Source organism: Carettochelys insculpta, chromosome 18 (genome assembly GCF_033958435.1).
Source record: "Carettochelys insculpta isolate YL-2023 chromosome 18, ASM3395843v1, whole genome shotgun sequence".
Taxonomy (NCBI): Eukaryota; Metazoa; Chordata; order Testudines; family Carettochelyidae; genus Carettochelys; species Carettochelys insculpta.
Genome location: NC_134154.1, coordinates 31,775,124 through 31,789,661, shown reverse-complemented (window position 1 = coordinate 31,789,661; position 14,538 = coordinate 31,775,124). Strand labels below are relative to the sequence as shown.

Sequence of the window (14,538 nt, the reverse complement as noted above, 5' to 3'; positions counted from 1 at the left end):
TGGTTGGGTATGACTTGCCCTTGGTGAATCCATATTAACTACTCTTGATCACTTTCCCCTCTTCCAAGTGCTCCAACATAGATCTCTTGAGGATCCCCTCCATGATTTTTCCAGGGACTGAGGTAAGGCTGACGGGTCTATAGTTCCCTGGATTGTCATTTTTTAAAGATGAGCACTACATTTGCCTTTTTCATATCATCTGGGATCTCTCCTGATCTCCAAGAGTTTTGAAAAATGGCCAAAGGTTCTGTAATGACATCTGTTAATTCCCTCAGTACCCATGGATGCATGAAATATAGACCCTTGGATTTGTGTGCCACTACCTTTTTTAAGTAGCTCTTAACCTGTTCTTTCCCTGCAGAGGGCCGTCCACCTCCTTCCCATACTGTATTGCCTAGTGCCATAGGTTGGGAACTGATCTTGTCCATGAAGACTGAGGCAAAAAAAAACCAAAACCATTGAGTACTTCAGCTTTTCCTGCATCATCTGTCACCAGGTTACCTCCCTCATCCAGCAATGGCCCCACACCCTCCCTGATAACCCTCTTATTGTTAACATGTCTGTAAAAAAACCTTCTTGTTGTCCAGCACATCCCTTGCTAGCTGCAGTTCCAATTGTGCTTTTGCCTTCCTGATTACTCCGACATTCTCCAGCTAAGTATTTGTACTCCTCCTTTTGTCATCTGTCCAAGTTTCCACTTCTTATATGCATCCATTTGAGCTTGCAAACTATTTCCCTGTGAAGCCAAACTGGTTGCCTACCATGTTTGCTTTTCTTACTGTGCATTATGATAGTTTGTTCCTGGGCCTTCAATAAGACGAGTTTAATACTGAACTACTTTCCCCTTTGTATCTGTTTCCCAAGGGATCCTGCCCCTCAGTTCTCTCAGGGAGTTGAAGGCTGGTCTTCTGAATTCAAGGGTCTGTATTTTACTGCTCACCTTTCTTCCATTTGTCAGGATCCTGAAATCTATCATTTCATGGTCACTGCAGCCCAAGTTGCCACCCACTTCTACCACCATGCACAATGGCATATTCATGTCCCTTACTGCCAGCTCATGGCAGGGGACGAAGGTACCTGCCTCCATCCTCTGACATAGTCTGGAGCTGCAGAACACCTGTGTGTGTTGCATGCCTGGCCCAAGCACCTGACAAACATTGTGGAACGGTCCCCAGTGGCCCACTGGGATCTGCAGCACAACGGAGCAGTATCCCTTTCTATTGATGTATCATGTTATGGTCCAGGGCACAGATGTTGATGGGGTCCTGTTGATCTCCCTGAGGCAGCTGAGGAACCCCAGGGTGGTGAATCCAAACATGACTGTCTCCAGGTCTGTGAGATGGACAGCTCTCTGTAGGAAGATAGTGTTGATGGCCATCATACCTGACAGAGGAGGGGGCCAGCCACACATGTGAGGGACTGGGGAGGGAGCCTCTGGGCTCTTGGAGTCCCCTGCTCCCTCCTGTCCTCCTTGCCCCTGAGCTTCCTGGGAGCCACTGCGCCCCTGGTAGCAGGGCCATGTGAAGGTGGGATAGCACAGTCCCCGTGGGGATGGAGCTCCCCTCCACCTCACCTCTCATATTCCCAACCCCACTCCCCGAGGGTCCCCCTTGTGCAAGACACACACACACACCCCTTGCAGTGCCTGCAGACCTAGAGTGCTTTACGTACATGAGGACAGCCCCGAAGGTGGACTGGTTCCTGCTGGAGCAGTAGCTGTTGGGAGTGGCCATCCTCCAGAGGGCTATGGCGACCCGTTTCTCTAGGGGGGGTGGTGGGCCACAACCAGGTGTCCTGTCTCTGGAGGTTCAGGCAAGCCAGGTGTAGAGTTCATGAAGGTGTCCTTTTGCATTCGGAAGTCCTGGAGCCACTGCTGGTCATCCCACTGCTGCTGATCAGGCGTTCCCGCGAGCTGGAACTGGTGGTGTACCTCCAGACTCTCCTGAGCACCCGAGGGGGCGAGCACAGGTGGGCCCGTGGAGCAGCACTGCTGTGTGCCTCGAAGCCAATGCTTGGCTTGCCCCCCAAGAAGAGGAGGGTGGCCAGGATGAGGTGCAGTAGAAGCAGTAGTGCCTATGTGTGGGCTCTGCTCAAGCCCCCCAGGGGCTGCTCTGGCACCATGGCTATTTGGAAAGCGCAAAGTCTCTCGGAAAGTGTGTGAGCCCTGCAGTAGTTATGCTGTCCCTTGTGGAGGTAGGCAAGCCTCATCATGGGCAGGGAATGTAGGTGGTGGGTCCTTTTAAAGGCATGGCTGGCTGGTGCTCCTGTAAGAGCTTGCTGGTCACGCAGCCTTGTTTGATGGGTTCCAGGGGCCATTTTGTCGTGAGAACATCCAGGTAGTCTGGCTGCTGTGTCAACAGAACGGATCAATAGAGCGATCTGATTCGGTGTGGACGTGATGTGTTGACAGAAGTTTTGTTGGAAGATCTCTTCTGGCAGTGACTTCTGCCCACAGATTGCTGTAGTGCTGATACAGCCTAGAGGAGGTGAAGAAGCGATTATGTGGAACTCAAGCAGACTTGATGGGACTTGAGTCTTTCACACTGAGCAGTCAGAGGTAAAATCCTGAGTTAGAGAAGTGAGTTCAGTAGTCATCTAACCACATAGCAGGTAATGTCAAAAATACCACAATACAGTAAACTCTTTCATATCTGGCAGCCCCAGGACTGAGAGGTTGCTGGATACTCAGACATTCTGGACAATAGTGAAGTAAGTATAACTAGCAATGCATAAAACTAAAAGAAAGACAAGATTTACTTTATTTACCAACACCTGTAGTATTGTGCACTGTACTCTTATACTGTATTTGTATGTATGTATTTTCACTATACTGTTCTTAAGGAAAATGTAACTAAAACTTCCTTATGGTTAAAATTCCAGTTGTTTGAGAGTTCCAGATGATAGAATGCTGGATATGAAAGAGTTTACTATATATGGGATTAAATAGCGTGGAAAGGAACAATTAACTCCTGGAAGGTTGTTGCAGGTTGTTTTGGAAATGCCTGGGCAAAGCTGAGTGTAAGTGTCTACACTGTACCTGGCTTCAGTCTGTATACTGATTACAATTTTATAAGCTTCAAACTTGCTTGCAGTTCTTTAGAAAAACACTTCTTCAGTGGCAGAGCTACTTCTGATCCATTATGGATAGATAATTATATCATTCATGACACTCTGCTGTTTCAGGGCATAAGCCAGTGCTGCTTGGGGTTCAGAGAAAAATTCTCTTACTCATTCTTGTGTAGAAAATTCTGGGCAAAGTGGACCTTAGGTTTAATCATGCCAGGCAATTCCTATCCCAGGAAAGAATCCATTATTGACTTCCAGACATCCTGGGGGATAATTTGATGGATTCCTATCCAGGTTCTAGGTCCGAGCTAACAGGGCTATATGACTTCATCTGTTACGTTGTGCTCCTAGAGAGAGGAGCAGAATTTCTTTACACATTGGTGTTTGTTTGAAGAGAAAGGAAAGCTAAATGGAATTTGAGATCATAATGGTTCTGAAAATAAGCTTAATTGGTTCAGTTGCTTTGGGAATGGTAATATAATTTCAGTTCATACAAATTAAACTGATTGCTTGTGCATAATAACTTAATATCCTTGAGTAAAATGTGCATTTTCAATTAAATTGCTAGAAATCAGTGTGCAGTTTCATTCACTTGTCAAAGCTGTAACAAACGTACAATATTTTGCTTTCCGCAGTAAAGTTCCTGGGTTTGTAAGGATGATTGCTCCTGAAGGCTCCTTGGTATTCCATGAAAAGGCTTGGAACGCATATCCATATTGTAGAACAAGTAAGTTTGCTCTGAACTGATCCTTCTATTTTTGCTATATAACTTAGCAATGCTGTTAAGTGGTTTAGGCCCCAAAGATTTTTAATTGAGTGGAAAATATCTTACAGATCACTTTTTGTCGGACTCTGTCTGGCTGAGCTATGCAGCCATGAAAAACAGGACAACTTAAACAACAACAAGTCCTGTGGCACCTTACAGACTAACAGGTACTTTGGAGCATAAGCTTTCGTGGGCAAAGACCCGCTTCGTCAGATGCATGAGCCATGCATCTGATGAATCGGGTCTTTGCCCACAAAAGCTTATGCTCCAAAGTACCTGTTAGTCTGTAAGGTGCCACAGGACGACTTATTGTTTTGAAGATACAGACTACCACAGCTACTTCTTTGATACAGGACGACTTAAGTTAACCAGAAGATTGCACTCCCCAGACTTAATTAGATGCTAGCATATTATGACCCCAATACAAGATTAAATAACTTGACTGAGGTCTCTTTATAAGTCTAGGGTAAAACCTGTTAGGCAAGAAACATTATTTACAGTCCCTAAAGGCTTCTGCAAATGAGTGCAAAGCTTAAAAATGATTGTAGATAGCGGTCAGTCCCTTTAATTTGATACGATATTAATGTCCAGAAAACTCTCGGATCTTACAGGAGGAGTGTGTGTAAAGCAAATTCATTCACCATATTCCTTTTATGAAGCTTTGATTTCTTTAAGTTTCAAGAATTCTGTCCGTTTTTAGTTTCTTACCTGGTGTCAGAGATTTAAAATATCTTAACATGCTTCATCTTTAAACGTTAACAAGCTGGTTCAAAGAAGCATGCTTATTTCTTTGTGGGGTGGGGAGCGTCTTATTGAACAAGGGGGTTTTTAAGAGGAATGTATTATGCTCTCTGTATATAACTCAGTTTATATTACAGATTGCTTTAGAATTAAGACTTGTGACAGTGTTGCACATATTAACATGATTTTGAATGCCTGTTTTTCCTTTTCATTGCATGTCCCTCCGGCTTTCAGTTGTGACAGTGAGTATTTGGATTATTTATGAAATGTTTTAATGTGGCTCTTGGTGGTTAAAGTTATAACTGACTTTCTGATGCTTCTTATCTCCCAATCCCTACTCTCTTAGGTAAGGTTCCACCAGTTAAAATAAGAATTTTCAGATCAATCACTTGTTAGCACACCTTCCTCAGATTTACCTTGTTCTGCTCTTCATCATTCTTGATATTGCAAGAGTACACCATGGCTAAATAGTTTAATAGCTTTGACTACAGTTTAAAATGTCAGTATTTCTACAGGAAGCTATCCAGGGAAAGGACTAAGTTGCCTTGGTCTCTTTCTCTCCAGCCTACGATAGCAAGGTAGCTTTGCCTTATTGCATCCAGCACTCGCCACACAGTTATGGCAGGGTCTGTGCATCTGTTCTGTTTGAAATGGATAGATAGTACCTCTGGAGGAGCTTTCTTTTCATCAGAGAGCAGCTAAGATAGTGCAAGCTTTCTCTAATTCTCTGTTCTATGGAAGGGTCTTCAGGGAAGCTGATGGTAAGGAAGGTCAATTGCACGTCCAAAATGTAAGTACATACCCCATTCCATTAGGGCAAACTGGATAAAAAAACCTAAAACATCCCCCAGCAGTCCTTCCTAGGCAGTGTGACCAAGCTCCTCCTCTGGCTTGGTGGGTTCCCTGCTTTTTGGTGGATTATTTGCCTCCAGCTCAGAGCAGCCTCAGGTTAGATATCAGCCAGCTGGATTGGTGAGCTGCACTCATCATTGGCAAGTGTAGTGAAAAGAGGGGATACCACACTCCATAGACTCTGCTGCCCCTCCAAATGATTCAGGCAAGACAGACCCCTCCACCAAGTCGTTCCTTCTCCTGTGCTGGATGGAGGAATGAGCTGGAATGAGGGAAGCCCTGGTCCACCCTCTACTCAGGGCTCCAGCCCAGGGACCCTGTGGTAGCAGCTGCCCACAATGAGTCAAGTTTCAGTTGTTCGACAGTGATTCCCTGGGCCACTTCCCCCCAGCACCCTCCTTATGACAGGCTCTTCCCACTGGTACCTGCTTGTGTGTGCTTGTCTCTCTCACCACCCCCTGGTTATTTCCTCCACTCCTCACCCAGCAACTGAGTCAGCACAAGGAAAAAGCCTTTTTATAACCAGTCTCAGCTGGTTCTTAATCAGCTCCAGCTATCCTGATTAGCCTGGCTTCCTTGAGTCTGCAAGCCTCCTAATTAGCCCTCAGGTGTTTTATTGGACTAATTGCCCTGCTTGCTTTGAGCAGGTCCTGCTGGGTGTGGACCAGCCCTTGCTAGTTTATTCTAGGAACAGGGACCTATTCAATCTAGGGCTAATATATCACCCGGACATGTTTGTAGCCCTCTGGCCTGACCTGTCATAGGAGCTTTAGTTTCCATCGTTGTCTTTGAGAAGGGTAAAACCTCCAATAACTCCCAGATCAGTGTGCATATATAAAAGGTCCCAGGTTATCTGAGCTGTTACTCTGTCCCCACATAAGACTAAATTAGGCATACTGTACATATTTACTTGCACATTTCTCCTTGTGGGATTCACTCACCGACTTTAGAAATGGAAAATGCTTGGTTCTTTGAACTTCCAGGAGACAGAATACTGTATTAGATGGAGCACAGGTCTGGTCTGCAGCAGCAGTTCTTGCTGTGGTTCCAACCTAAAGTCCACTGCTGAATTTTTTTCTGCTGAATATCTAGTCTGCCTTGTAATTCTTCAAGCTGAGTGCAGCTCTAGAAGGCAAAAGGCTTAGCACTTCCTCATTTGATTGAGTTCTTGCAAATTACCAAATAAGACATCTCTTCTGTGGACATGTATAAGAAATGCTCAAAACAGTGTCCTTGCACTGAATAAAGCTGGTGTGCTCAGTGGTAATGGTTTAATAGAATGAACACACAACTGCTATCACCATTCAGTGGGAATTTCTGTAACCTCATGCATCATTTTGCATGTTTGGCTCTCTAGGTCGATGTGCAAAGCACTTCTACCTGGCAGTGCAGTAAAGCGCATTTAAATTAATGTTAGGTTTTTATAAATGAGTAACTTCCTTTGTGACACTAGTTTGGCCTCCTGCACCATCACAAGCCAGCATAATAAAGCTAGACTAGTCAGAGTAAGGAGGACACAAGTAGACTTGCAATCAATCGCAAAACCCATTCTCTTTGTTAAAAATAGAGTAGACATATTTAAACCATTTTTTCATCTCTTTCTAGTCTATAGCCACTGTATCTTGAAATTAGTCAATTGGCACTGGGTTTCTTGGGAGAAATACACCATGCCAGCATGTACGTGGATCCTGTCTAGAGATAACACTGATATCTCAGATAGGGCTGTCCCTGGGGATGTGCAGGGTCCAGGACAACCTCCCCACCCCATTGCACCCCCTGCCCAAAGCCCCCTCCCCCGAACAATGGAAGCCAGCAGAATACCTGGGGGCCTGGCATGGGGTGGCAACAGAGGTTACTCCCCACACACACCACACTATGGCAGCGAGCACCAGACCAACCTGGCGGCCTGTTCTACTCTGTCCCTGCATACATCTCCCAGACCACTGCGCTCTGCCCCACCACAGTGATGGGGAAGCAGAGTACTCCAGCCCCAGCCTGCTCCCCAAGCCCTACATTGCTCAGGAGAGTGGGCTGGGGCAAGGGTCATGACCAGAGTGCTCTGCTTTCTGACGCCATAGTCAGTGGGATGGGAGAGAGCAGTGAAGTGGAAGAGGATGCCAGGTAGCTGGGTACCACCATTGTGAATGGTGGGGAGGCACCCCTGCTGGTGCCTTGTGCTAGGCCCTCTCCCACAACCACCTTGGCTTTGTGCTTAGCATGGAGGACTATCCCATCCATAGTATGAGTGAAGCAGCTGCTGCAGGGCCCCCAAAGCAGTAGGCTGGGGGCAGCTGTCCGCAACCATCCTATGGACAGGATGCTCTCATCTCAGAACTCTCAGGCGTTTCCTCAACACTGAAAACTAAAATGTTTTTAAGGCGCTGAAATGAGGATACTTTATTGAGTCTTGAGCAGATGATAGATAATCCAGGCCAGAGTGAGTTCAGGTGTCTGTTACAGAGAAGGGCTTGGGACCTGGGAATGTTCTGAAGGTCCAGACAGCCTCATTGGGAAGCTTACATTAACTCAAGCTTCTTTACCATATGGCAGAAGATTCCTTCTTTTTATATATGCCTTGCCAAAAATTCAGCATTTTTTGTGAAACATCCAAGATAATAATCAGCTGTAATCAGAAAAAGGGTTTTTTCTCTCTCTCCTGACAAATGAAATTCCTTCATTTGTCAAATATTTCACTCTCTCCAATAGGTAGTTTGTCCGAAAAGTCAGCTCTGGTGAGGCAGTGTGATTAAGTCAAATCTGTAAGGTTCACTTTACTGTGGGTAGAGCAGGGTAGTAAGACTGCCTCGTGCAAAAGTTCCTATTCCTGATTAGTGAATTCTGACTGATTTGAAATAACCTAACCCAGAATCTGGACTGGTACCATGGAAAGCTGACTTAAATTTTTAAACTATTAATGGTAAGTGTCTCTCTTAAAGATTAATTGGTCTTCTGTTTTTGTAAAGTACCTTGCCTCCTTTCTAATCTTTTGTCAATTAGAAGTAGTGTTAAATTGCTTGATCTGCTCCATCAAGCAGATTTAATTTCTGCTTCTGAATCTGTGGAGCCACATGCAAGGAAAACAGCTCAGGTCTCACTAAAGGCCAGCTGTACAAAGGAGGGCAGATGGGTCTGTAAAGCAGATTTAGCTTGAACAATTGCAGTATGTGCACACATGGATATGCATTCAGGGGCATGCTCTCACTTTGTGTCCAATAACTGCTTTCCTTGCTACTTGGGCAGGAGGGAGGGGAAGAAGGAAACTTTGTTAGGCAGAGTTCTATGACTAGCTTCATTATGTTTCATGTTTCCTGGATTTTAGCATAATACAAAGAACATAAACCTTGAAAATTCTTTTGGGATATTTCCTACATCTAGTATTGTAGGAAAGATCCCACAACAGAATAGTGTGTTTGTATGCAACCTTTTGTTAAGATTTCTGTGGTAGTCAGTCTTCATAAATTAAAAAAATAAAATCCTGACTTTAGAAGAAGTAGAAAACTTACAATGACATGGGGTGGAGAATACTGAACCCACTCGGAAACAAACTGAAATGTTTACAAATTCTTGGTATTTGTATGAGAAGGTGTCGTAAGTATCTAGATTTATCAAATAACCATCATGCACCTTACATTTTATGCTCTCACCAGCATTTCAGCTTGAGGTGTAGAGCATCTAAACATAACTGTTTCCATGTTCAGTAATGGGGCTTCTATTCCTGTTTATCAGAATTAAAATGGGGAACAAAGCTGTTAGGCAAGGCCTATTGTGCCTCCCTTTAGTAGGGAAATCAAGTTTTTAAATAAGATTTAACAGGGAAAAAAGTATGGTCACCCTTCTGCTGCTTGATTTTGTTTCTTACAGAATGAATATATGAAAGATGATTTCTTCATAAAAATCGAGACCTGGCATAAACCCGACTTCGGGGCATCAGAAAATGTAAGTCAGGGTCCAGTGGTATCCCAGACTTTGTCATACTTACTGCACACATGAAACCTGGTGGACCAGTATATATTTTTTTCTGGTAGTGGATGGCACCTGATGTTTAAAAGAAGGCCCCCTCTCTCCATAACGATTAAAAAGTACTCCTCTTAAATCAATCCAGCTGTTTCCCATACACTCACAGAGGGAAAAGGTTCAGGAAAGGCAATTTTTTTTTTTCTTCAAAGCTTATGAGATGTTCAGGTCAGTCAGTAAATGGGAATTGTGCTACCTAGATATTGCTCCTCACCATTTGTTCAAGGAAACGTCTTATTCCAGATGTTTGTGTTGATCTCCTATCCCAGTGGCTCGCTCCAGCAAGGGTTTTTAATGATTTATAGTGGATACTTTGAAAGCACACACTCGTCCTATCGTTCAATCGTTTTATTAATGTTACATGCTGAAATTTCTTTTTCAGCTAATTCTGGAAATTATCTAAGATCTGTTCTTCTGAGGCTATGTCTACACTACGAGATAACTGAGTTTATTCATATTGATTTTGTAACGCTGGATTTTGTAAATTCGAATTGAAGTATTCTCACCTCTCCACATGCTCCTCACAAAGTTGACTTTCTACTGTCACACTCAGTTGGCAACATTGACTGTTGCAGCAGTGCATTGTGGGAATGTATCCCACAGTTCCCTCATCCTCATAACATTCTGGGTATTTTCGCTGGTATTTGATATCATCTTTCCGCATTGCCCTCATTCCCCTCCCGTGGTAAGCAAACATCCATTTTTCCAGGTTGAAGAAAGGAAAACTAGTGCACCAACAAAGATCACCAAATGCACAGAAATCTTTCTTCTGTAATTGAATTACTGTTTAAAACCAGCTGTAACTCATTTATGAAAGGTTTTACAACAATCAGCAGGTGTGTCTTTTCAGCTGACCCTCCAGCTTGAGGCCCCGCTCCCTTGATTGCATCTGATCCCTGAAAATAATAGAGGCACAATGAAAAGCATGAAAAAAGAGTTGATAGTAAAGTTTATGAAAAAAAACCGTTGCTGAGGGGAGAGTTTTTGGGGTTCCCACTTCATTATACAGCTTCTGTGCACAGTCTGTCTTCTGAAGTGGCCCTCCACCCACTCTTCCCTACGTGCAGGGGTCCAAAGTTAGAGTAAAGAGGATAGAAAAGGCTAGGAAAAAAGATTTGTCTTCCTTGTTAACTACATAGGTATTGCCAACAGGTGGAATGGAGGGTGGGGCGCGAGGCTTGCCAAATTTCATTGCCATTGTGTGACTGTTTAGTATTTGTGAGGTTGAATGGCCAGTTGACATGGTCCCCAAAACTCTCTTGGCAGCGAGGTGTGGGGTCTGTGGCTCGAGGGCCACTTGAAGTTTTTCCCCACGTGGCAGCCAGGCCCTGCAATTTGTAGCCACCAGCGGAGACTTCCTCGTGGTGGCAGCAACGCCCTGAAAATCTTAGCCACCAGAACAGACTCCACCCCCACCCCAGCAGCTGCAGGCCCCTGAAAATCTTTCCCACACTTGGAGCACTCACCACGCACAAGCCAGGACCTGGTGCTGCGTGGCAGCATGATCAGCACTAAACAGCAGGCATGTCCTGGGTCAGCGGCTAGCAACGTGATATGGTTGAGCATAGGAAAGACCCCGACTGCATGGCGCATGTGTGGGAAACGGCAGGGGGAAGGGCATGCACAAATGTGAACTGCTGAGAAGAAGTTTCTTGGCCTCTCAAACAATCACAACCCCTACAACAGCCATGCTGTCACGTGGTGTGGTGGGGCAGCGGCTGGCACAGGGTAACGCAGAGTAAAATACTAAATGCTCAGCTAGCCGAGGTAGAAGACAGAACCCCAATGGGGCTATTTGTAATGGGTAGATGCACTCTCAGTGCTAATAGCAAAGACAGACGTTTCTCAGTCTCTCCTACAAACATGATCCCAAGATCATGGGCTTCCTGGTTCCAAATTGAAATTCACGGTTTCCTGGTACCTAATTCTGCACACCTGGAGAGCAGCAGCTAGAGCAGAGCACTGTGAGGCATAGTGGAGTACATACAAGATGTCCCTGGAGTCTGATAAATTTGATTTTAAGACATGGCTCTTCCACAATGACTTTTACTCAAACTTTTAAATTTGAACTTGACACCACTCCCAGCCAGTTCCAACAATATTATATCAATGTTAGTGCTCCCTAAATCAAGCTAATGGTATTTACGGTGAAGACAGTCTTGTTGTGATGTTGATCTAACAGCCTTAAATTTGAATTTCTCGTAGTGTAGATGTAGCCTCATTGTAGCTGGCTCAGTGCCAGTAGGGCAGTGTGTAATTTGGACTGTTCCCACTCTCTCTTATCTATTGGAAGAATATTTATTAAAATACCAGTGATGGGCACCTACATAACTGTTCATTTTCAGTGTTAGGATGACTTGCCTGGACTGTTTCATACACAGGCTAGAAACCTTCAGAAGGGATGAATTATACTAACAAAAACAAAAGTAAAAAGTGTTCCTAGGTGACCATGCTTGAGCTTAATCTGAAGTTATATGTATGTTGTAACAACTGTATGTACATGATGCATTCTGTGTATCTGGGAGCTTCTCTTTTCATTAGGTCATGTCTTTTGAGAGATTTGTTAATGCATACATTTCATGCTAGCCAACTTCAAAATATTCTGGGTTCTCTGATTTAAGGAAACGTTTGTTCAGCTGTTTGAATATGTAATTATTGTAATTATGGTATTTAAAGCCATTAGATGGAAAGAAAATAACAGGCGAATACAACTTAATCTTAAAACAAAGCTCCTCTGAAAGCACAAGAACTGAAGGTTTAATAACGTTACTACTAAAATGAAATGGTAACTTCCCTCAGTAATTCTAAGAAACCTGTCCAACTCTGTAGAACTCAGGAAAAATCTGGGTAATCCAGAATTTAATGCAGTGGCTGCAATAAGGTGATAAAGGATTAAACTGTTCCTTTTCCCTGTTACAGGTGCACAACTTGGATCCAAACACATGGAAGAGTGTTGAAGTTGTTCATATTGACATTGCAGACAGAACTCAAGTAGAGCCAGCAGTAAGTAGACACTGTGCTTATGGGGGCCAATAGTCCTGTCTGACATAGTTTAGCCTTTATTACACCTTTAACACTGTTTTCCATTGATATTAATTTGTTTTCTATAGGCAGTGTACTTGCTCTGACAGGTAACCATAAAATTGTTCTAAATAGAAGTATTCATCTAAATTAGATGCTGTCAAACAATTAAAAAAATTCTCGTTAATCATGAGACTGGAAACGTGCATTGCAATTAATCAGTTTTATTTGCACTGTTAAACAGAACACCAGTTTAAATTTATTATAAATTGATGGCTTTTCTACATTTTCAAATATATTTGACTAGTTACAATACAGATTATGAAGTACATAGTGCTCAGTTTATTTTTTCAAATATTTTGCACTGTAAAAACAAACCCTTTTCAGTTCACCTCCTACACATATTTTAAAGCGCAGTCTCTTTATCATCAAAGTGCAACTTACAGATTCAGAATTTAAGGGCTGTTAATCGCAGTGAACAGAAGCGATTATTACCAGTTTTAAAAAATGCATTAATCAAACACCTCTGTTTTGACCGTTACTTACTGTACTTCCTCACTTGGCGTATACTAGCAAAATTCTACCGTGTTCTCATGGTCTAGAGTGATTAAATATCAGGAAAAGTTAATAGAGCAGATCAGCATAAGTTCAGGTCTTTTGAATCAGTAGTGTATTTTTTAAAACTTCTGGATGGTTTTATGTGGCCCATTCAAGGCTGATTTCCAATACTGGTTGAACCTCTCTAGTCCAACACACTCCAGTGCAGCAATATGTGTGGTTTAGTATGATTTTAGTTAGCCGGATGACCACCTATCATGTGCGACCAAGTTCCCATGGTCCCGTAGTTTGTTTACATTCGCCAATTTGGGCTCTGTGTTTTGTGCTGTTGGTTAGCTTACATTTACCCCAGATGTCTTCAAAGAGTTCAGTAAACAGTGGAAGTTGTGGTAATGCTGTCATTTAATATTGACCTCCTAAGGTTTGGCCAATTCTTTGTTGGCATCCATCAGGTCTCAAGGGTATCACACTAGAAGGGTTCAACCTGTACCATTAAAATACTGTAAGTCTGTAATATCTCCTGTACGCTACACATGTCTCTGCTTTCAGGTCTTGTCATCTCCCATCAGCAATAAATGAATCCCGCCAGTCATGAGAGAATATGCTTAGTGTTTCAGAGTTGCTGTAGCCTCATGGATTAAACAAAGTACAACAGCTTAACCAATGCTATTGCAAAGAGAATAGCTATGGACTGCAGACTACTTATCATTGTAAATGACAGGCAGCTAAGAGGTATTACTCAAAAATTGCAACTTCCAATCAGTGCCCTTCCAAGAAACCATTGGATCAAGACTCATGACATGTATCTCATGAAGACTACAAAGTTGGAGTTTCTGAAAAATGCACTGCTGTTGCTTTGACAGGTTATCATTAGATATCTTTTAGTGGGCACAGTTGGAGTCACAATGCACCTGATTGATATTTCGTGGACACTACAGTTATTCATTTTAATGGTAATGCTTAAAACTGATTAATTGCAACTGATCTTTTTAATCTAGTTAACTTGTTTTGCATTAATGGCAATTAATGGACAGTCCTTATCGCAATGTTCAACACTTTCAAGTTTTGTGGGCATTTGCTAATTGATCAGGCTTAATTTTAACCAGCACATTAGGGCAACAGATTTTGGGTAAACAGCTTTTAGTTTTAACAATATAGTAATTGACTTTCAACATTTGTGTGCTGGTTTCAGTGTAAGGCTGAAATTGAAAGAAGAATCGAATACAGCTCTTCTGCATGGCGAGGCACAGAACTGCGAGTAGGCCATGCCTTTTGATCGCTGTTTTAGGAATTCATTTTTCAATCTGCCCTTAGCTGGATTATTGCAAGTTCAAGCAGGCCTGTCTTTGTGCTGAAATCCATGTTGGAGAATTGATTTTTCTATCTCTTCAAACTTTATTGAACACCTCTACCCTTCAGTGCATCATTTATCAGATGGGCTGGTCTTTCATCTCTGCTGACCAATATATTGGCCAACTGTAGTTAAACACCCATGTCACTTCTTCAGCCTCACCTCTCCG

At 43.1% G+C, this 14,538-nt stretch overlaps 1 protein-coding gene across 1 annotated transcript in view; it reads left to right on the top strand.

Moving 5' to 3' along the window:
- Positions 1 to 14,538, top strand: part of PITPNB (phosphatidylinositol transfer protein beta) — an 84,489-nt gene that overhangs the window by 15,456 nt on the left and 54,495 nt on the right. Inside the window, exons 4-7 of the mRNA XM_075012475.1 lie at positions 3,702 to 3,793; positions 4,808 to 4,815; positions 9,287 to 9,361; positions 12,359 to 12,442. Coding sequence (XP_074868576.1) covers positions 3,702 to 3,793; positions 4,808 to 4,815; positions 9,287 to 9,361; positions 12,359 to 12,442 — 259 coding nt within the window. The remainder of the gene's footprint in view (positions 1 to 3,701; positions 3,794 to 4,807; positions 4,816 to 9,286; positions 9,362 to 12,358; positions 12,443 to 14,538) is intronic.